Source organism: Desmodus rotundus, chromosome 6 (assembly GCF_022682495.2).
Source record: "Desmodus rotundus isolate HL8 chromosome 6, HLdesRot8A.1, whole genome shotgun sequence".
Lineage (NCBI taxonomy): Eukaryota > Metazoa > Chordata > Mammalia > Chiroptera > Phyllostomidae > Desmodus > Desmodus rotundus.
The window spans coordinates 133,080,941-133,103,249 of record NC_071392.1 but is presented as its reverse complement, the minus strand read 5'-3'; the positions used below and the strand labels follow the sequence as shown (position 1 = coordinate 133,103,249).

General features: G+C 37.6%; 1 protein-coding gene across 4 annotated transcripts in view; it reads left to right on the top strand.

Moving 5' to 3' along the window:
- RALGAPA2 (Ral GTPase activating protein catalytic subunit alpha 2) overlaps window positions 1–22,309 on the top strand; it is a 374,904-nt gene that overhangs the window by 237,856 nt on the left and 114,739 nt on the right. For all 4 annotated transcript variants that reach the window (XR_006655322.3, XR_006655321.3, XM_024559518.4 and 1 more), the window contains 4 exons: window positions 243–380; window positions 5,375–5,558; window positions 16,575–17,346; window positions 18,018–18,089. Coding sequence is in view for 2 of the 4 variants with exons in the window: in XM_024559518.4 (XP_024415286.1) it covers window positions 243–380; window positions 5,375–5,558; window positions 16,575–17,346; window positions 18,018–18,089 (1,166 nt within the window). In the remaining 2 variants the exon portion in view is untranslated. The remainder of the gene's footprint in view (window positions 1–242; window positions 381–5,374; window positions 5,559–16,574; window positions 17,347–18,017; window positions 18,090–22,309) is intronic.

Sequence of the window (22,309 nt, the reverse complement as noted above, 5' to 3'; positions counted from 1 at the left end):
TTGCCCAAGACAACTCTTCTTCCATTGTGGTCCAGAAATGCCAAAAGGTTGGACACCTCTGCATAATATCCCTCTCTGCTGACACTCCTGTGAAAACCTTGTTCATTCACTTACTCCTTTTTCATTTGTGTGTCCATTGAATAGTTGCTATTATGCAGGGACAATTCTGTTGTTTGTTCATTACCTTTAGTGAAGTTTGAAAAGACTGCAGTATAAGGTAATGGTCCTGTTTCCTGTTCCAGTTTATTGTGTCCTTGCTACTCTGCCTCTTGGACTGGTGCATGGCTTTGCCCGTGAATGCCCTTCTCCACCCAGTGTCTGTGGTGGCCCTGGAGGAACAGCACTCATCCAGAGCCCCTTTGCTGGACTATATCTACAGGGTGAGTCTCCAGCTGGGCCTAAAAGGCATAGAGTATGGACTTAAGCATCAGGGAAATAGGAAAATATGTTTTATGCATTTACTTATTTATCTGTACCCTTTTGAAAAGGATTTATAGGGGGATCAAAAGGAATGAATAACTTTGGGAGGGAAAACAGAATAGGTGTAATTGTAGAGAATCAGTGGTTAACACGTGAAAGATATGATTTTTACATGGCATGTCATCTTTAAACAACTGCAGTTTGATCAGAATCCCCCAGTTTTCATGGAACATGGTTCAAATCTACTTAATTTAAAAAAGAGCTGTTGATATTGTAGAAATGTCTACAGCCTTAGTTTGACAAAATCTGTTTTTCAAAGGAAGAAAAAAGTATAGTAGTTCTAGTGATCTCTTTGCTTTTAAAGATCTTAAAAAATAAATTAATTAAATATATCACATCAAAATAAGTAGCCTCATTTTTATAGTACTTAAAATATTTGAAGTCACCCCATATTAATGATTAGGTGTGGTGTTTGCTCTGGATCCTTTATACTATTCTTCTGTATGGGCCTTGCAGTCTGTCCTGTGAGGGCTTCATTTATTTATTTAGCATTGGGTGTCTGTTGAATAATTACCATTATGTAGGGACAATTCTATTGTCTATTTTTTTAGTAACATACTTTTAATAGTAATTTTTTAAAGAGATTCAAAGTCATGAAGTGATTACTTTATTCTTATTTTAAAATGTACTAAATTAAAAAAAATACCACTTGACCTTGGTTGAAATTCTAAAAAGTATTGTGTATTTTTAATTTGATTCTTTACTGGTCAGAGATTTTAACAACTATGTTAGGATCAATTATATAAAGGACGTCTCTTAAAATTGCTTTACAAAAGTCACCTCATAGTTAACTTGATTCACACATTTATTGAATAACTTTTTATGCATTTTTAAAGGAAACTTTCAATTGAAGTATAAATGCATTTAGAAAATTGCATCAGTCATAAGGGAGAGCTTGATGAATTTTCACAAAGTTTAAGCCACCTGGGAAACCAACTCCAGAAATAGAACATTCCTAGCCTCCCAAGAAGTCCCCACTGCACCTCTTCCTAGTCACTACCCCCACACACATACTCAGGGATAACTGCTATCCTGTCACAGCATAGATAAGGTCTGCCTGTTTTTGAACTTTAGTATGTCCTTGTCCTTATGTGCCTAGTGTCTTCACACAACTACCTCATTGTTTTTGAGGGATTCATTATATTGTTGTGAATAGTTATAGATCTTTTTACTCTCATTGCTATTTAGTATTATATGATGAGAATAAACCACAATTTATGTTCTATTCTACTGTAGATAGAAATGTAGTTAGTTTAGATTTGGGACCATTAAAAAGAAAGTTCTGTGAACATTCTATTCCAGTATGTTTTTCAGTACATATATGTATGTATTTCTGCTGGGTTTATACCTAGGAGTAGAGTTGCTGGAATACATATGTTCTGCTTTGGTGGTGAACACGAAATAATTTTCCAGAATGATTATACTAATTTACACTGTTATCAACAGTGTTTGAGAGTTGCAGCTGCTAACATTTTGCTATCTGATAGGTATGGAGTGGTTCTGCATTGTGGTTTTAATTTCCATTTCATATTTTTATTGCAATTGACTAATAGAAATTAATTTTCTCAATGACAGAAGCTCAATTTTTATATTAATAAGAAAGCTACCATAGTTTTTCTGTACTGCTTTTCTGCTAGGAACAGGACATACTTAGGTGAGTGTCCTGGCTGAATAGAGTTCATGGTACTTCTTAGCTGAGCACAAAGGTTACACACCCCTAAATCTTCCTCTAGTCCCCAAGAGTCAACATGAGTAGAAGGAACTAAACAGGAAGATGTCCAGCCCCAAAACAAGGCCTCCTGCCATGTGGGCAAATCAAGCTACTCATCTAAAAGTGGATTGACAGAAGTAGACTAGACTTTGAGTTGTGAACACATAGTACAATGTACAGGTGCTGTGTTAGAGAATTGTTTACTTGAAACCTATATAATTTTGTTAATATCACCCCAATAAATTCAATAAAAATATTTTTTATTGATTTTAGAGAGAGCAAAAAAGGGAGAGAAAGAAAGAAACAGCAATTTGTGCTTCCACTTACTTATGCACTCATTGGTTGATTCTTATATGTACCCTGACCAGAGATTGAATCCACAACCTTGGTGTATTGGGATGACACTCTAGCCAACTGAGCTACCTGGCCAGGACCAAATAAAAATATTTTTGAAATAAATAAGTAAAAGTGAATTGACCTTGTATGAATATAGTCCAAATGATATCTCCCAAATTTCTAAGGTTTTACCTTGATTTTCATAAAAATCAGCTTTTTTATTTTATGATTTTGAATTTATGATCAAAAAGTAAAGTTTAATAGTTATTAGCTCATTTATATATTTTGACATATGCAAGATGATCTGCATTTGCATAGCTTATAGAGCTTATAGAGTAGAATTTCATCCAAGATGGAAGAATAGATAGATATGCTTTGCTACCAAAAGAAGAGCAACAACATATTTAAAAACAAAAAACAACCATAACTACCAGAAAATCAAACTGTATGGAAATCCAACAACCAACAAGTTAAAGAAGAACCATTCATCCAGATTGTAGGAGGTATGGAGATGGGCAGCGGTGGCAAAGAGAATGTGTGGCAAGGCAGATGGGACAGGCAAGGCAGCAGCTGGCAGACCAAGCAATCCCACATTTGCATGCAGATAAGCTGGAAAGAACTGCTGGGGAATGAGACAGACTGCACAATTCAGGTTTCCAGCCAGGGAAACTAAAGCCTCAAAACCTCTGGCTATAAAAACTTGTTGGGGTTACTGTGGTGGGATAAACTCCCTGTCTCACAGGAGAGTTCAGTAGAGAGACCCATGGGGCCCTAGAACATGCACAAACACACCCACCTGGGAATCAGCACTAGAAAGCCCCAATTCACTTGTGGGTAGTGGAGGAAGTGACTGAAAGTGAGGTGAGAGTTGAGCAAATGATATTCTTCCCTCTCTGACCCCTGCCACCCATACAGCACCAAAGTGGTTGCCACACCCTGACGAATACCTAAGGCTCTGATCCTTACAATGTAACAGGTGCTCTAAGAAAAAGAAATATGGCCCAAATGAAAGAAAAGATCAAAACTCCAGAAAAAGAACTAAATGACAAGGAGAGAGCCAACCTATCAGATGCACAGTTCAAAACACTGGTCAGCAGGATGCTCACAGAAATGATTGTGTAAAAATGCAAAATAGAGAAAAAAGTGAAAGCTGTGCAAAGTGAAATAAAGCAAAATATACAGGGAACCAACAGTGAAGGGATGGAAACTGGGACTCAAATCAACGATTTGGAACAGAAGAAGGAAAGAAACATCCAGTCGGAACAGAATGAAGAAACAAAAATTCAAAAAAATGAGGAGAGGCTTTAGGAACCTCTGGGACAACTTAAACATTCTAACATCCAAATCATAGCGGACCCAGAAGGAAAAGAAGAGCAAGAAATGGAAAACTTATTTGAAAAAATAATGAAGCAAAACTTCCCAATCTGGCAAAGGAAATAGACTTCCAGAAAGCCCAGGAAGCTCAGAGAGTCCCAAAGAAGTTGGACCCAAGGAAACACACACCAAGGAACATCATAATTAAGTTACCCAAAGTTCAAGATAAGGAGAGAATCTTAAAAGCAGCAAGAGAAAAGGACACAGTTACCTACAAAGGAGTTCCCATACGACTGTCAGCTGATTTCTCAAAAGAAACCTTGCAGGTAAGAAAGGGCTGCAAAGAAGTATCCAAAGTCATGAAAGGCCAGAACCTCTATCCAAGATTATTCTATCCAGCAAAACTATCATTTAGAATGGAAGGGCATATAAAGTGCTTCCCAGACAAGGTAAAGTTAAAGGAGTTCATCATCACCAAGCCCTTGCTATGTGAAAAGTTAAAGGGACTTACGATGTAAGAAAAAGAAGAAGATCAAAAGTATGAACAGTAAAATGACCATAAACTCACAACTGTCAACAACTGAACCTTAAAAAAAAAAGAAACCACAAAAACAAACTAACCAAACAACTAGAACAAGAACAGAATCAAAGAAATAGAAATCACATGGAGGGTTATCAACAGGGATGGGACAGGGGAAGGATAGAGGAAAAGGTACAGGGAATAAAAAGCATAAATGGTAGGTACAAAATAGACAGGGGGATGTTAAGAACAATATGGGAAACGGAGAAGCCAAAGAACTTGTACGCATGACCCATGGTGGACATAAACTAAGTGGGGGGAAGTTTTGGAAGACGGATAAAGGGGAGGGGGGAAAATGGAACAACTCTAATACCATAATCAATAAAATATATTTTTTAAAAAGAGCTTATAGAGTCAACAGCAATTTGTAAACAACCAACAAGCTTTTAGGGAACTGATCTTGTGAGAATAAGAATACTTAAAAAATTCGTATTAAATTTACTTCATTAATCACACTTTTAAAAATTGTATTAAGTTAGCATTTCCAATTCTTGGGGTTGTGAGTTATACTAATTTAAGTTCATGAGCATTTGTGAAATGCCAGCAGTCTCTGCTTATTGCTTGCACTCTACTCTCCACTATTAGTGATGGTGGTTTATCTTGTGGCTTATGCCATAGCTAGTTTTCATCTCCAGATTTACTTCATTGTATTTACTTGTGTTGCCCTTGGTGGACTGAAGCAGAACCTCGGTAGGTGCAACCACACAGAATGGTGTAATAAGCACTTTCTTATTTTGCTTTTTTTTTGCCATAAGAATATATTTATTGGCATTGATGTGAAAGGAACAAATGAATTTGCCAACAGCAAGACTATGCTTTAGAATGGAAAGGATTTGATGTTTTCGAGTACTACCAAGCAGGAGTCCTGCCTCCTAAGTGTTGTTTTAGTTTGACAAATTGTCAGGTACAGGTGAGCGGCATCCATGGCATCCATTCCCTTCTTTTTTTCACAGGTTCTACACTGCTGTGTGTGTGGCTCAAGCACATATACCCAACAGAGTCACTATACACTGACCCTGGCTGACCTGTCATCCTCAGATTATGACCCCTTCCTGCCACTGGTAAATGTGAAGAATTCTGAGCCAGTCCAATATCATTCATCAGCAGAAATGGGCAACCTGTTTACTGTTGAAGAAGGTGAGATTTTTTTCAGAATATTGATTCCTGTGGGCAGGAAGAGTAAAGATTATAGCCTTTCATCCATGCTTGCTGTGATATTTTTTTAAATCTAGTTTTTGAAATCCTAGTTTCTATAGTCCTCTGTGAAAGTTCTGCCTTCCTCGTTTCTTCTCTTTCCCTACCTTAGTTGAACTTTGTGTTATTGAAGACCCATATGTTTCAGACCCATGGGACCCACAAAAACAGTTTAATTTGTATCCTAAAGGAGCTTTACATGTAATGAGAGAGACAGGATTAATACAAAAGGACTCATTTGTGGACTGGTAGCACCGTAGGGGCTTCCCATGGAGACCAGCCAACACCAGGCTTAGAAGGGTGGACAGACATTGAAAGAAGCTGGTAAAGTGTTCCAGACTAAGAAGCATCATGAAGAGAAAGATGGTAATTTACATGCCACAGTTTAAGGATAGCTCTTTTCACAGCACAGGGGCCACTTTAGAGTGTGTGGGCATCATCAAGACTTAGGGTCTGCTGTATGTCCTACTCAACCACCCTTTTCCCCTGAATGACAAGAACCCATCTCTGGCACATGAGTCAAAATGTGGGTATGTTATCTATACATACAACTAATAAAATAGCACTGTACCTTCCCACACACACATACACAAGTGAGTGTATGTAGAACTACCAAACTCTGAATATTGATGAATTGTCTCAATGTCAGTTTCCAGATTTTGATATGGTACTATAGCTATGTAAGATGTTACCACTGGGGTGAAGGATATTTGAGATCTTTCTGTATTATTTCTTACAAGTGCATATGAATCTTCAATAATCTCAAAATTAAAAGTTTAAAAAAATGTGGGTGTGGAGGACCAAGAATGGAACCCTGGGTAAAAGAACAAAGACATGTCACTAGGAAAGCAAAATGAGGAAAATGGAAAAAGAATCAAAAGTCATTTCTAGAAAGTCAAAGAAAGAGGGAGATAAGGAGCCAAGGAAAGTCAGCAGTGGTAGGTGCTTCACAAAGCCCAGGGAGGGTGACAACAGAACAGGAATGGTTTTACTTCCCAACTAAATGTTTTGCTGGTCTATAGCCAGACAGCATGAGCAGATACCCTAGGGGATGACCATTCAGAACTTTAAGACAGATCTCTCTTGTGGAGCCTTTGGTGGTGAGAGGAAGGACACAGCAGGCATTAGCTGGGGAAGGGCATGGGGTCCAGGGCTGTGCTTGTAAGACTATAGAGTCTGGACTATGGTTCAGGCTGAGAAGAAGGTGCCTGGTAAGGTGAGGATGAAGAGGACAGGAATTGAGGCACCAGTCAGGAGCAAGGGCTCTGGAATCACCCAGTCCTTATGTTAGCTCCATTTTGTAGACGAGCAAACTGAGGTGACAGGATTTTCCCAAGGATATATACCAGGTATGTGAGAAGTAATGGAGGTGGGATTTGAATTTAATGATCAGGTTCCTGAAACCTCACTTACTCTGATATTTTGCAAGAGTACACTAAAGACTTATTTTGAATTGTGTTGTTGGTGGGGGTTAAGTGGCAGATTTTCATGTTGTCCTCTTATTGCCTCCATTTGCTTAATCATGTAGTTGTCTTTTCCTGAAATTCACTGTTCATTTAAACTGCAATATTTTCTTGTCTTTTTCCCCCCACACTTGCAAATTCAAACCATATTTTTTAAAATAAACTGACCCGTTATCTGTTTCTTTTGTTTTCTTCCTTGTAGTCCATGTCTCATAAGAAAATTAACTCTTTCCTACAGTCATTAATTTGCATTCATCCCACGTAACTATCACAAAAATGGGTTCACTACTTATTATGACTCATCACTTGAAAATAGCAGATTAACAGGTTAGTGAGAAAGGAAAAACCTAAAAATACACCTTTAAATTTTGGTAGCATTTTTCTTTCTGTGTACAACATTTCTTTGACTTGAATATATCTATTCTCCAGAAAACCTCAGGACCTTATGCTGTCTTGTCCTAATAATAGTTCTGTGGTACTAAAAATAATATTTGCTACCATTTTAACTAAATTAAAAAGCAAAGAGGCTTAGAAACGTATTGTCACACAGAGATGCTCTTCCTGAGTGACTATATCCTGTTCAGAGTAAAGAGGAAAAATAGACATAACTTAGGTATTTTAGTTTAAACAATATGTGCTCATGTATGAGGGTTTTTTGCTTTCATTTAATGCCATAATTTATCATTCATAACCAAACTATTTCTAGTCAAGTCATGTTTCTGATAAGCAATATCATTTTATCAATAAATTTTATTTATTACTTTAAAATGATTTTTTCATAAACCATTTGATGGAATTACTACTTCCAAAAAGTTACAAGAAACATTCAACTACCTACTGTAGCTGCTGGCCCAGCTCAAGGAAAAGTCATTAATGGCATGCACATGGGCTCTCATCATTAATACTTAAGTGCTTAAAATGAAGGGAGGGGAGGAGCTTTAAAAATATATAAGTTAAAAGGACAACCTAAAATTACTGATTTTATATTTTATTGCTAAATTTAGAAAAATAAATAAATACTTGGAATATATTTTTTCATAGTTTATAGAAGTCATGAGCTTGAGAATTCATTAGAAGGCAGTAGTTTTTTCACTAATGGAGTCTAGATTTTCTTTTTATTTCCCAGGGCACCTATGAGCTGTTGATTCAGCTGAAGTCCGTCAGGGAAGAGCAATGCTCATTTTACAAATACTACCTTTTCTTTCTTTTCACTACCAAAAATATTTTGGGTTTTTATTTGGTTGTGTCATGGTTTATGACTTGATTAGTGTAACTGCAGGTTAATTTCCTACGTAGAATTCAAACGTTTATTAAAATACAAATTTATATTTATCTCAGATTGAAAACACAACCTGTATAAGTTAAAAGTAGGGAAAAGTTGCCTCTCCAGTTGTTATTTTATGCCTTGGGCTGTATCAAGTTGGACCTTTATGATTAGTTTCATAGGTTGCTCTACCATATCACCACACAGTGTCTTACATTATGACACCTGAGCTGTCTATGCCTTTGTTGGTGGGGCATTAACATCTCTGGTGGAGTATATATTCATATGAAATGATCAGCATGAGCAAAAAGCATCTGTAACTTTGAAAAAGTTAATGTGGACACAAAAGCAAAGGCATTCATAGCTGTGATTTCAAGGGAATTAACTAAGGTATTTTAAATGTTTCAGCTGTTTAGAAGACATATACACTTCTACCAGGGACGAGAGGAAGAGTTTAACTTTAGAGACTGGTGTAGATGACCTCTTTGCTTCTAAAATAGGAGGGGTTTTTTATATGAAATTTTTATTTTGCATTACTGAATACAGATATTTTCTTATTCACTCAAAAGGAAAAAAAACAAGAAGAAATTCAAGAAAAGTCAGACAGCCTTGTTTTACTCAGTCATCACATAGAATTTCGTAAATTCTAGAATTTGTTTCTAGGATTTATACATCATAAAATTGTTATTTTATAAATAAGTCAGTTGGATTTTCAGTGTCTGAGAGGAAGGATGTTTGGCGTGAGAGTTAATTTTCATGTGGTGGATTTAGATTAAATTAATATTAAAGTAATTTTGTAATTAATAGATTGATTTATGTTGTGAATTTAGAAAATAAGTATGCCCTAAATCTTTAAGCCCAAATTTTAAATCTTACTTTATTTAAATATCTAGTGATATTTTTGTTAGAATTAAAACATTTCATTTTAACTTGTTCTTAGATTAATGCACAATTTTTTTTAATTGATGTGGTGGATTAAACTCTCCCTAACTACTGTCAAACTTAGGTAGCTCATTGAGTCCATACTTAGGGATTTAGTTTATCTGCTTTGCCCTATACCTCAAACATTTTACAAAGCCCACTTTTAGATGATATTCTCAAATCTTTCTGTGTATTTAAAGTCTTAAAAATTTTGTAAACCAGTTGCTTTTGGCTATTTAATCATCAACCACAAATTGAGTTAAATCGTCTAAGTATGTACATTAATTAATATATCAGATTCAGTGAAATATTTTAAATACCCTAACAACAAAACATAAATTGTCACAATGATCTCTTTTCTCTTTTCAAACTATTTTATTTATTTATTTTCTTTTTTTTTTCCTTTTAAAGGTACTTTATTGTTTTTCTTTTTTTTTTTAATTTTAATTTTTTATTGTTATTCAATTAGAGTTGTGTGGCTTTTCTCCCCATCCCTCCACCCTACCCCAGCCAAACCCCCGTACCTCCCCCACTTCCACCCTCCCCCTTGATTTTGTCCATGTACCCTTTATAGTAGTTCCTGTAATTCCCTCTCCTCACTGTCCCCTCCCCACTCCCCCCTGTCCATTGTTAGATTGTTCTTAACTTCAATGTCTCTAGTTATATTTTGTTTCCTTTTTTTTTCTATTTATTATGTTCCAGTTAAAAGTGAGATCATATGGTATTTGTCCCTCACCGTCTGACTTATTTCACTTAACATAATGCTCTCCTATTTTATTTTTATTTAATTATTTTATTGTTATTCAATTACAGTTCTCCTCATTTCCCGCCCCACTCCCCTACACCCCAGACAAACCCACTTCCCTCCCTTGCTTCCATGCTCCCACTTGTTTTTGTCTATGTGTCCTTTACACTAGTTCTGAAAACCCTTCCCTACATTGTCCCCTACCCCTCTCCCCGATGGTTATTGTTAGATTGTTAATTTCAACGTCTCTGCTTATATTTTGTTAGATTGTTGTTAAGATTATTATTGTTACTGTTATGAGATTGTTAATTTCAATGTTTCTGCTTATATTTTGTTTCCTTTTTTTGTTGTTGATTATGTTCCACTTGAGGTGAGATCATATGGTATTTGTCCCTCACCATCTGGTTTATTTCACTTAGCATAATGCTCTGCAGTTCCATCCATGCTGTCGCAAAGGGTAGGAGCTCCTTCTTTCTCTCTGCTGCAGAGAATTGCATTGTGTAAATGTACCATAGTGTTTTTGATCCACTCATTTATTGATGGGCACTTAGGTTGCTTCCAGCACTTAGCTATTATAAATTGTGCTGCTATGAACATTGGGGTGCATAGGTTCTTTTGGATTGGTGTTTCAGGATTCTTAGGATATAATCCCAGCAGTGGAATTGCTGGGTCAGAAGGCAATTCCATCTTTAGTTTACTGAGGAAATTCCATACTATTTTCCACAGTGGCTGCTGTAGTCTGCATTCCCAACAACAGTGCACCAGGGTTCCCTTTTCTCCACATCCTGTCCAACATTTGTTCATTGATTTCTTTATCAGGGCCATTCTGACCCGTGTGAAATGGTATCTCATTGTGGTTTTAATTTGCATCTCTCTGATGGCTAGTGATGCTGAGCATCTATTCATATGTCTCTGGGCCCTCTATTTGTCCCCCTGGGAGAAGTGTCTGTTCAATTCTTTTGCCCATTTTTTAACTGGGTTTTTTGTCTTCCTGGAGTGGAGTCATATGAGATCTTTATATATTTTGGAGATCAAACCCTTGTCTGAGGTATGATTGCCAAATATGTTTTCCCATATAGTCGGTTCTCTTTTCATTATAATGCTGTTTTCTTTAGCCATGAAGAAGCTTTTTAATTTGATGAGGTCCCATTTGTTTATTCTCTCCTTTATGTCCCTTGCTTTAGTGGACATGTCTGTGAGGATGATGCTGCGTGGAATGTCTGAGATTTTCCTGCCACTGTTTTCCTCTAGGACTTTTATGGTGTCACAACTTATATTTAAGTCTTTTATCCACCTTGAATTTATATTTGTGTATGGTATAAGTTGATGATTGAGTTTCATTTTTTTGCATGTAGCTGTCTAGATCTCTCAACACCATTTGTTGAAGAGGCTATTTTTACTCCATTTTATGCTTCTTCTGCCTTTGTTAAATATTAATTGACCATAGAGACTTGGGTTTATTTCTGGGCTCTCTGTTCTGTTCCATTGGTCTATGTTCCTGTTCTAAATGCCAGTACCAGGCTGTTTGATTACAGTGGACTTGCAGTGCATTTTGATATCAGCTATTGTGATCCCTCCTGCTTTGTTCTTCTTTCTGAAAATTGCTGCAGCTATTCGGGGTCATTTATGGTTCCATATAAATTTCTGAAATGTTTGTTCTATATCTGTGAAATATGTCATTGTACTGTAATAGGGATTGCGTTGAATCTATAAATTGCTTTGGGTAGTATGGACATTTTGATGATATTAATTCTTCCAATCCATGAACATGGTACATGCTTCCATTTGTTTCTCTCTTCATTAATTTCTTTCTTTAGTGTTGTGTAGTTTTCTGAGTACAGGTCTTTTACCTCCTTGGTTAGGTTTATTCCTAGGTACTTTATTTTTCTTGTTGCTATATCAAATGGGATTTTTTTCCTGATTTCTGTTTCTGATATGTCATCGTTGGTGTACAAAAATGCCTTTGATTTCTGAATATTGACTTTGTATCCCTATGTTTTGCCAAATTCACTTATTAGGTTGAGTAGATTTTTGGTGGAGTCTATAGGATTTTCTATACACTACCATGTCATCTCCAAACAATGACAGTTTTGCTTCCTCCTTTCCAATTTGGATGCCTTTTATTTCTTTTTCTTGTCTGATTGCTGTGGCTAGACCTTCCAGTACTATGTTGAATAGGAGTGGTGAGAGAGGGCATCCTTGTCTTGTTCCTGATCTTAGTGGGAGAGCTCTAAGTTTTTGTCCGTTGAGTATGATGTTGGCTATAGGTCTCTCATGTGTGGCCTTTATTATGTTGAGGAATGCTCCCTCTATTCCCACTTTGCTGAGTGTTTTTATCAGAAATGGGTGCTGTATCTTATCAATGTTTTTTCCTCATCTATTGATAAAATCATGATTTTTGTCTTTCGTTTTGTTTATGTGATGTATTACATTTATTGGTTTGTGAATATTGTACCATCCTTGCATCCCTGGGATGAATCCCATTTGGTCATGGTGTATGATATTTTTAACGTATTGCTGGATGCGGGTTGCCAATATTGTGTTCAGAATTTTAGCATCTATGTTCATCAGCAATATTGGTCTGAAGTTTTCTTTCGTTGTTATGTCTTTATCTGGTTCTGGGATTAGAATAATGTTGGCTTTATAAAAAAAGTTTGGGAGTCTTTCATCTTCTTGAAGTTTTTGGAATGATCTGTGAAGGATAGGGGTTAGCTCTTCCTTAAATGCTTTGTAGAATTCTCCTGTGAAACCATCTGGTCCAGGGGTTTTTTGATTACTGCTTCAATTTCATCTGCTGGTATTGGTCTGTTCAGGCTTTCTTCTTCTTCTTCACTGACTTTTGAAGATTAAATTTTTCTTCAAATGTGTCCCTTTCACCTAGGTTTTTAAATTTCTCATCATATAGTCCCTCATCGTAATTTCTTACATTCCTTTGTATTTCTGTGGCATCAGTTGTAATCTCTCCTCTTTCATTGTGATCATGTTTATCTAGGTCCTCTCTCTTTTTTTCTTGATAAGTCTGTTTAAAGGCTTTTCGATTTTGTTTATCTTTTCAAAGAACCAGCTCCTGGATTTATTCATCCTTAGAATTGTGTTTTTAGTCTCTATATTACTTAATTCTGCTCTGATCTTGGTTATTCCCTTCCTTCTACTTGCTCTGTGCTGTCTTTGTTGTTGTTCCTCGAGTTCTTCTAGGCGTAGGGTTAGATTGTTCATTTGAAATGTTTCTATCTTTTTGGGGGTAGGCCTGTATCGCTATGAACTTCTCTTTCAGTACTGCCTTCACAGTGTCCCATAGGTTTTGGATTGTTGTGAGTTCATTTTAATTTTTTTCCAGAAACTTTTTGATTTCTTCTGTAATCTCATTCTTCACCCATTCCTTGTTTAATAGCATGCTATTCAATCTCCATGAATTTGAGTGTTTTGGGGTTTTTCCTTGAGGTTGGTTTCTAGTTTCAGTCTCTTGTGGTTGGAAGAAAATGCTTGATATGATTTCAGTTTTCTTGAATTTGTTGAGGCTTGCTTTGTGTCCTATCATGTGGTGTGTCTTTGAAAATGGTCCATGTGCATTGGAAAAGAATGTGTATTTAGCTTCTTTGGGATGGAAGGCTTTCTATGTATCTGTTACATCCATTTCATCTAGGGCATTGTTCAATGCCGCAATATCTTCATTGACATTTTGTTTGGAAGATCTATCTATTTTGGCAGTGGAGTATTAAAATCCCCTACTATAATAGTCTTGCTGTCAATATCTTTCTTGTCATCCTCCATGATTTTCTTTGTTTTGGGGTGTTCCTATTCTGGGTACATATATATTTACAATGTTTATGTCTCATTGATGGATTCTTCCCTTAAGTGTTATGAAGTGACCTTCTGGGTCTCTTTTTATGGCTCTTTTTCTGAAGTCTATTTTGTCTGATAAGAGTATTGCTACCCCAGCTTTTTTTTCCTGTCCATTTGTTTGGAATATTTGTTTCCAACCATTCACTTTCTGTCTGTGAAGGTCTTCTGTCCTGAGGTGGGTGTCTTGTAGGCAGCATACATGTAGTTCATGATTTCTTATCCATTCAGCTACTCTGAGTCTTTTGATTGGGGCATTTAATCCATTTACATTTAAAGTTATTATTGATAGTTACTTATTCATTGCCATTTTTTCGTCCCTGTGTTCCTCTCTCTTTCACTGTTTTTGTTCCTGCTCTTAAAGCAAAGCTTTTAACATCTCTTGCAGAGCTGATTTGGAGGAGGTATATTCTTTGAGGCTTCTTTTGTGTGGGAAACTCCTTATTTGGCCTTCCATTTTAATTGAGAGCCTTATTGGATAAAGTAGTCTTGGTTGCAGGCCTCTGGTTTTCATTACTTGGAGTATTTCTTGCCATTCCCTTCTGGCTTGGAGAGTTTCCATTGAGAAGTCAGCTGCTAGTCTTATCGGGGCTCCCTTGTATGTTACTTCCTCTTTCTCCCTTGCTGCCTTTAAGATTCTCTCTTTGTCTTGGAATTTTGCCATATTATTTATGATGTGTCTTGAAGTGGGCCTCTTTGGGTTCCTTTTGATTGGGATTATTTGCGTTTCCTGGATTTGTGTGACTTTTTCTCTCATCAGATTAGGGAAATTTTCCATCATTACTTTTTCAAACAAGTTTTCTATCCTTTGCTCTTCTTCTCTTTGTAGTATCCCTATTATACGGACATTATTACATATCATGTTGTCCTGCATTTCCCTTAACCCCTCTTCGTTCTTTGTCAGCCTCTTCCTTTTGCTCTTTCTGGGTGTTTTTTTCTACTGTGTCCTTCAGCTCATTGTTCCAATCCTCTGCTTCATCGAGCCTGCTTTTGATTCCTTCTACTGTGTTCTTCAGTTCAGAAATTGTATTCTTCATTGCCTCTTGGCCCTTGATGATAGTTTCTATTTCCTTTTTCATGTTGATATAGTTTCCAGTGAGGTCATTCCAGTTCCTTTGTATTTTTTGGTAATTCTCAGTGAGCTTATTGAGCTTCCTGATAACCATTGCTTTGAACTCAGTATCTGATAGTTGACTTGCCTCTATTTCATTTAGAGTTTTTTTGAAGGCTTCCTCCTTTCCTTTCACTTGGGGATTGTTTCTTTGCCTCCCTGTTGTTTGTGACACTCTTCTTGTTAGCCTCTGCTTCTTAAATTGATCTGTTCTGACTTCCTGGGTTTCTGTTTCCAACTTCTATGGCAGAAGACCTGGGAGACTCAGTGGTGCAGTATTCTTGATCTCCTGAAGTCACTGGTCTTGGGCTGTCGTTTATGTTGGGTGTGTGTATGTCTTTGGGTTTTGATTGTTGTTGGGTCTGTCTTTGGTGGGTCCTTCCCTCCAGCGGGGTAACTGAGGGTCACTCCGTCCACCACATCTTATATTCTGTTGTTCATGTGTGGACATGTTGTGTTGAATCTGGTATATGGTTTTGAGGCTTCTCTTTCGCTCTTATTCAGTTGTTTGTTCTGGGTTATTTCTCCACCATTTAGTTGTGTTTCGAGATTGGTCCTGGGTTGAGGTTAGTTTGGCTTCCACTCCCTCCTTCACTATTCCACTGTTACCTGTTGGTTGTTCCTTTGTTGGTGCATTTCCTCTTCAAACTATTTTAAAAACCATAGAATAACAGTTCCAAATTCATATTATGAGGCCAGCACTAATCTGGAAGAAAAGAAAAAAGTCCTCAGGAGTAAACAATCCAGCCCACAGCCTGATCTCAGAATTCGAGATTCCAGAACTAGGTTGTGGGTTCAATCCCTTATAAGGGAGGGTGTACCAAAAGCAAGTGATCAATGTTTCTCTCTCACATTGATGTTTTCTGTCTCTTTGTTTCTCTCTATTCTTCCCTCTCCGGGGTTCCAGCAAAGGCCAGAGCAGACTGGCATGGAGATGCCTGAGGAGAGACTGGGGATGGAAGCTTTGGGGAGAGTGCAGAGAGAGTACCCACAGTGAACCCAGTGATATCACAATGATCTTAACGTAAATTGCAAAATATAGAGGGTGGGCACAAGTAGTTTTGCAGTTCTTTGTACAGAAAATAACACAATAATTAATAAATAATAATACAAGAACAAACTGTGTTTTGCATACTCACAACTGTAAGCTATATTTAAGCAATCACAGGCTGGATTCATTTCCTTATCATTGTCTGCCTTTACCCCACTGAGAGGAGTAAGGTAACCTCTCTGGCCCAACTTCCACCTGCCCTCAACCTCCATCCCCCAGCTGTCCAGCTCTGCCATCCTTTTCAATTGCAGATTCTGACTTCCTAGAGCTCCCAAACCATCACCTTTTTAAGGACAAGGACCTTTCTCTTATTTATTGCTGTACCTACAAATTTTTTAATGTCCCTTTCAGAAGGAAATCTTCATGTAAGTTGATTCTTTTAGCAATCTATTTAAATTGTGCTTTTTTTTTTTCACATAGAATGTGTTAAAAAAGAAAATAGGTGAAAAAGATTCCCAGACTTAAAAAAAGCAAATATTGTAACTACAAATTGAAATCTGATGGTGTTGAATGTTAATCTTCATTATTTACTGCCTCTTTATGTTTCTTTACTGCTGTTCACAGAGAGGAAGAGACGAAGTTTAGAGCTGATCCCTCTGACTGCCAGAATGGTAATGGCCCACCTGGTCAACCACCTGGGACACTTCCCCCTCCATGGGGGCCCGGCTGTGCTGCATAGCCTGGTCAGCGAGAATCACGACAACACGCCTGCGGAAGCTTCTGAGCTCTCCTCCGAGGTGTTCAGGAGCCCAAACCTGCAGCTGTTTGCATTTAATGATAGCACCCTCATCTCCTACCTTCAGACACCCACAGAAGGACTGGCAGGCAGCTCACCAGTGGGCACCCTCTCAGATGTAAGAGTAATTGTGAGGGACATCTCAGGAAAGTACTGCTGGGATGGGAAGGTTTTGTATGGACCTTTAGAAGGCTGCTTAACACCCAACAGCAGAAATCCTTCATTTCTGATTTCGAGCTGGCATCATCAAACATTTGGATCTCAGAGAGATTTTTCTCAGACTGAGGAGGGAGATGATGTCCTTGACAAATTACTTGAAAACATTGGCCACACTAGTCCTGAATGTCTTTTACCATCACAGCTAAATCTAAATGAGCCTTCCCCACCCCCACGTGGAATGAACCGTGACCAAGAGAAGGAAATCATCGAGGTCATTTTGCACCAGAACACACAAGAAGATGAGTATGTTCGGAGGAGTAACTCTAATTTGGCCCTGAGGATCCCCAGCCAGGAGCAGCCCTCACCAGTGGAACCCCAGGGACCCTTTTATTTTTGCAGGTTGTTGCTTGATGAGTTGGGAATGAATTCTTGGGACAGAAGGTAACAATTCACCCTAGACCTTTAACTATTTTGTTGTTATTTTTGTGTGATTATTCTTCTTTATCAATTTGGAGTTGGGGAAGCAGAGAATAGAAAGGGAAATTTTTCTCTTTTTTTCAGCTTACTTTCTGCTGCTAAATTAAAGCTAGAAACTATGCTATACTGATGCACAGATTGATTCCAAACATCTGGTGTATATTTTAAAGGGCATCAAACATTTTCCGATGAAAGATGGCATGACACGGGAGTTCAAGAGGAACAGTTAAATCCAATGGAAAGTGTGATTCAATGGAGAAGATTTTGTGGAAGGGGGTGGATATGAGCTGGACCCTGACAATGGAGTAGAGTGTTTAAGGACAGAGGTAGGGGAAAGAGATTATTAGCAGAGCCAACAGTGAAAAAACAGGCACAAGCACACAAGTCATATACTCACCATAGAGCCATCCAGTGTCACTGGATAGCAAAGGAATGCAGTGGAATTTTGCTGACTTTGAGTGTCGTAAGGAGAATGGAGTTCATTCTGTGGCTGTGATCACAAATCTTTTGTTCATGCAGGGGATGTGTAGATGGGTGAATGGATGGATGATAGGGAAGTTTGTCAATTGATTGACTAGAAATGGAAAATTGGTCTGTGATTACATGACTTTTCTTCCATCCCTTTTTCTTCATAGGAAGAATTTTCATCTGTTGAAGAAAAATTCAAAATTATTGAGAGAGCTGAAAAATCTAGACTCCCGTCAGTGGTACGTGAAAGTTTATGACACCACTTTATTCCCTTCTGTCTTTGTGTGTCTTAGATCAGGGGTCTCCAACCCCAGGCTATGGACCAGTATTGGTCTGTGTCCTGTTAGGAACCAGGCTGCACAGCAGGATGTGAGTGGTGGGCTTTCAGCAAGCAAAGCTTCACCTCTGTTTACAGCTGCTCTCCATCACTCACATTACCACCTGAGTTCTGCCTCCTGTCAGATCAGCAGTGGCATGAGATTCTCATAGGAGCCTAAACCCTACTGTGAACTATGCATGCAACAGAGCTAGGTTGTGCGCTCCTTATGAGAATTTAATGCCTGATGATATGAGTTGGAGCTGAGGCAGTGATGCTACTGCTGGAAAGTGGCTGCAAATACAAATTATCACTAACAGAGAGGTTTGACTGCACAGAGACTATCCTGAAACCATCCCCCCTACCCCCAGCCTCCAGTCCTTGGAAAAATTGTCTTTCACAAAACTGGTCTCTGGTGCCAAAAAAAGGTTGGAGACTACTGTCTTAGATGACAGATAACAGTTGCAGGGATGACTAGACCTGCAGAAACACCCAAGGGTAGTTCTATAACACAAAATCAAGTGACATTTGCACATGTCATTCTTTTGGTATTTTTACCGTTGAGGAATAAGCTTACATACTTGCTTACACTAAGAAGACATTGGTGCTCCCACCTAATCTGTGCTTTTCATGTGGTAGCCAGTGGACATTTATTCTCATTTAATCTCCAGAACCATCTCTCTTTCTGATGAGGAAGAGAGCCTTACCTAGGCCAGATGTCTTGCCTGTGCTCTCACATTGTGTTGCTTGAAGCAAGAGAGCCTGACTTCTTACCCCAGGCTGTGTGCTGATGCACTGGTATTCTGCAGTTTCTGCTCTACAGTGTTGGCAAGGATAAAATCAGTTTGTTGTAATTAGTAACTTCCTAATAGTAAGCCTCATTTCCCAAAGCTGGCCAAATCTCAGTTCTCCCTCTTTTTCAAACAATCTTAGATGCAGTTCTAAAAATAGCTCACAACCCATTTTAGATCTGGGGGAAATGAGTGCTTCTAAAAAACATCACGGTGAAGTAAATATAATACTTGGTACATAACAGGTACTCAAAAATCTTGAACAAACTACTTCCTTAATCTTTAGTTTTTAAAATATTCATTTTAAAATGTCTTTTTGTTCCTCTTTTATTCTCTTGAAGAATATCATTAGGTCTCTCATTAGACTAGAAAAACCTGAAGCTGTTATTCCTCACGTTGCCCTTCATCATATTCAGTTTCCCAATTGTTGTGCTTCTTTTTCTCTAGAGGAATAGAGGCTGAATCCTCTTGGAAATTCTGTGAGGGATTTTTTCTGAAGGACTTAGGGATTCACTGTCCTCTCCCTCTTGTCCTCCAGTATTAAATAAGCAGTCACTTGGGTTCCAAACCCTGCTTTTCAAGCATATGCTGAATTACTTTGTGCTTCTTAGTATTAAGTGAATACATTGGTGTCTTGTAATTGTGAGTGTTACTGCACTTTAGTTCCATGAAGTACAATTGAATTAGCTCCTTGGGATGCTATTGCAGTAAAATATGGTTTTGGAGAGCTGACTGGCAAATCCTCTGCCCCTTGATTAAAACCCCAACTCCTCTGCCTTCCACTTAAAACCCCAACTCCTTGTGCCTTTGTGACATCTAAAAAGGTGTCAACTTACTTTATGGTAAAGGGTGTTTTCAAGGTTGTTTTTTTTTTTAAAGTAGAAATAAGTCAGTACCAGCTATGAGAAATATAGACTATGTCATATATTGGTCAGTTAGCAGATAACGTACCATGTTCCTCAACTTTGAATTCAGATGTTTCTATTTATTTCTGTTATCAGTTTCTCTCTCTGCTGTCAAAACAGAGTTCTTGCTTAGCATGTACTTAGGAAAAGTACAGGCTGTCTTGCAACTATCATTTATATACTGTGAAGTTGGCAAAGATGTAAATAGTGTGATAACTGTATATACAGATTATAGTGAGTTCCCCTTTTAAATATTAATGCCTCTTGTCACCACATGGTAAGGTGAAAGTTAAAATTGTTTCTTCTTTGGCTTTTTAATGTGACAGCATAGGGAAATTGAGCTACCTATTCTGGTCTATTCCTAATAAGAAAGAAAAATGCATTCTAATGAAGAAGAGGAAATGGTTGATATTATGTATGTGTATTCCTGAATTACCTGCTCCTTCATGCATGGGTCCTGCAGCTTATGGATATGAAGTGCTGTTGATGTTGCTAATTACCATTTCAAAAGCCCGCCTCTCATAAGGCCAAGCAACAGTTTCTGCATCCTGCGTGCTCTCTGTGGTGCTAACATTTTGGAGGATGTGAAATTTCATTAATGTTCACAGCTAAAGGTCACCTTTCCTCACACCTATATCAGGCAGGCAGTTTATTGGGGCTTAGCTCCCTTGTGCTCCTACATTTAGTTAATGAGGACTCAAGGATCTGTGAGCAGCTACAATGTAAAAAGTTTGGACTTTAAGGAGAATGAACAAAAATACTTCAGATAAACCTAAGATTGTTTTCTTGTATGCAAAGTACATAGAATAGAGAAAAATTAAATACTGAGTACTTTTAAATATATAGAGAGAGATGCCAAAAGAAATTAACTATACTTTTTTCTTCTTTGTTGAGACAGTTTTTTAGGTCATGGTTATGGTCTCTAATGTCGTCTGAGCCCCCAAATTATTATATCTCTAAGAATAAGGCAGTCATATTCTAGGCTGGGTGTATACCTGTCACTCAGGGACTAAATGGTGTCACCTTTCAGAACTTCATACTGCATGAGGACAAGTTTACTGACAGTTTGGGAGCGCAAGGTCTGTACTAAAGCACTGAGCCCCAGGGATCCATTCCCACAAAACTCACCTCTCTTCGTAACACCTCTTCTCATCAAGAGAAGCACCCCTAAGAATGTGCTCATGCCACACCAGTTAGGGTGTTCAGATTGTCCACCTTCTCCAGTGGCAGCAGGATGGTGCACATCAAAAGCCTTAAAAATGGGCAGTGTTCAAGATTCTATTTCTATGAATTTATTTTAAGGACATATCAAAGACAATGGGAAAATGTCTCTAAAAATGGAAACAACCTAAATGTCCTAGAATGAGGATTTGGTATGTAGTATATTAACATAATGGAATGTTATACAACCATTAAATAACTAGGTTATAGAAACACATAGTATTAAAGTGTTCACACTAAAAAATGGTTCAAATGGAGAGTTGTATATTATATACATTTTATACATAAAGTATTCGTAAATATTTTAAGTGAAAAAAATCAGTTACAAAATAGAATATAGTAGCTGCTCATTTTTTGTGCAAAAATAGTAACAGTTAATGTTCTTTGCTCATATATTCAGATAACAAGTTTTTGTAATTTTTTGTAAAATTTTATGGTTTGCCTTGTATGTTTATTACTTGTAAACTGTGGGGGGTAGAAATGAATAAGCTATCTGGATAAACAGGAGAGTACTCTCCTCCATTTATTTATATGACTTTGGGGTTGAATTTTAATTCAGTCTGCTTATTAGTAAAACAAACAAACAAAAATAAACTTCAGAAGGACATGCTTGAGAATGTCCTTGAGAATAAAATATGAAGCCCAAATTCAATGAATATGGATGTCTAATATGATTACGATGTTGAGATATTAAACAGACAACGGAAACATTTTCATATTGTTTAAGCACTTAATAGTTTTTTTCTATGAGATTCTTCAGAATGCAATGCAAAAATAAGGAGAGGAATGGAACTACTATAGAAGTGGTAATTCAAATTTTAGAAGATAAAAACTAGAGTAAAACTCCTGGATGATGAGGCTGTGGAATGAGTGATTCTTGATTAAACCTCTGTTTCAATGAGAACCATGTTTTCATCTCTAAACTATTACCAAATTGCTTGGTATAGGTCCAGTTATTTTGACACTTTAGAGTGTAATTTGTAGAAATTGGTCACTAACACATTTAAATATATCATCATATCTCTGGTCAGTTCACCAGAGATTTAACTGGGCATCTTTCCTCAAGGCACATATTATGTTCACTAGATTTAACAATAACATGGCCAAAACCCATCATGGAAAAAGTGGATGAAGGGTCTATATGGCCACAGAGGTTTCCCTCCACAGCTATTCACCCTACCAGGCACCCTCAGATTAGTCAGAGCACAAAGTGCGTATCTAAGTGT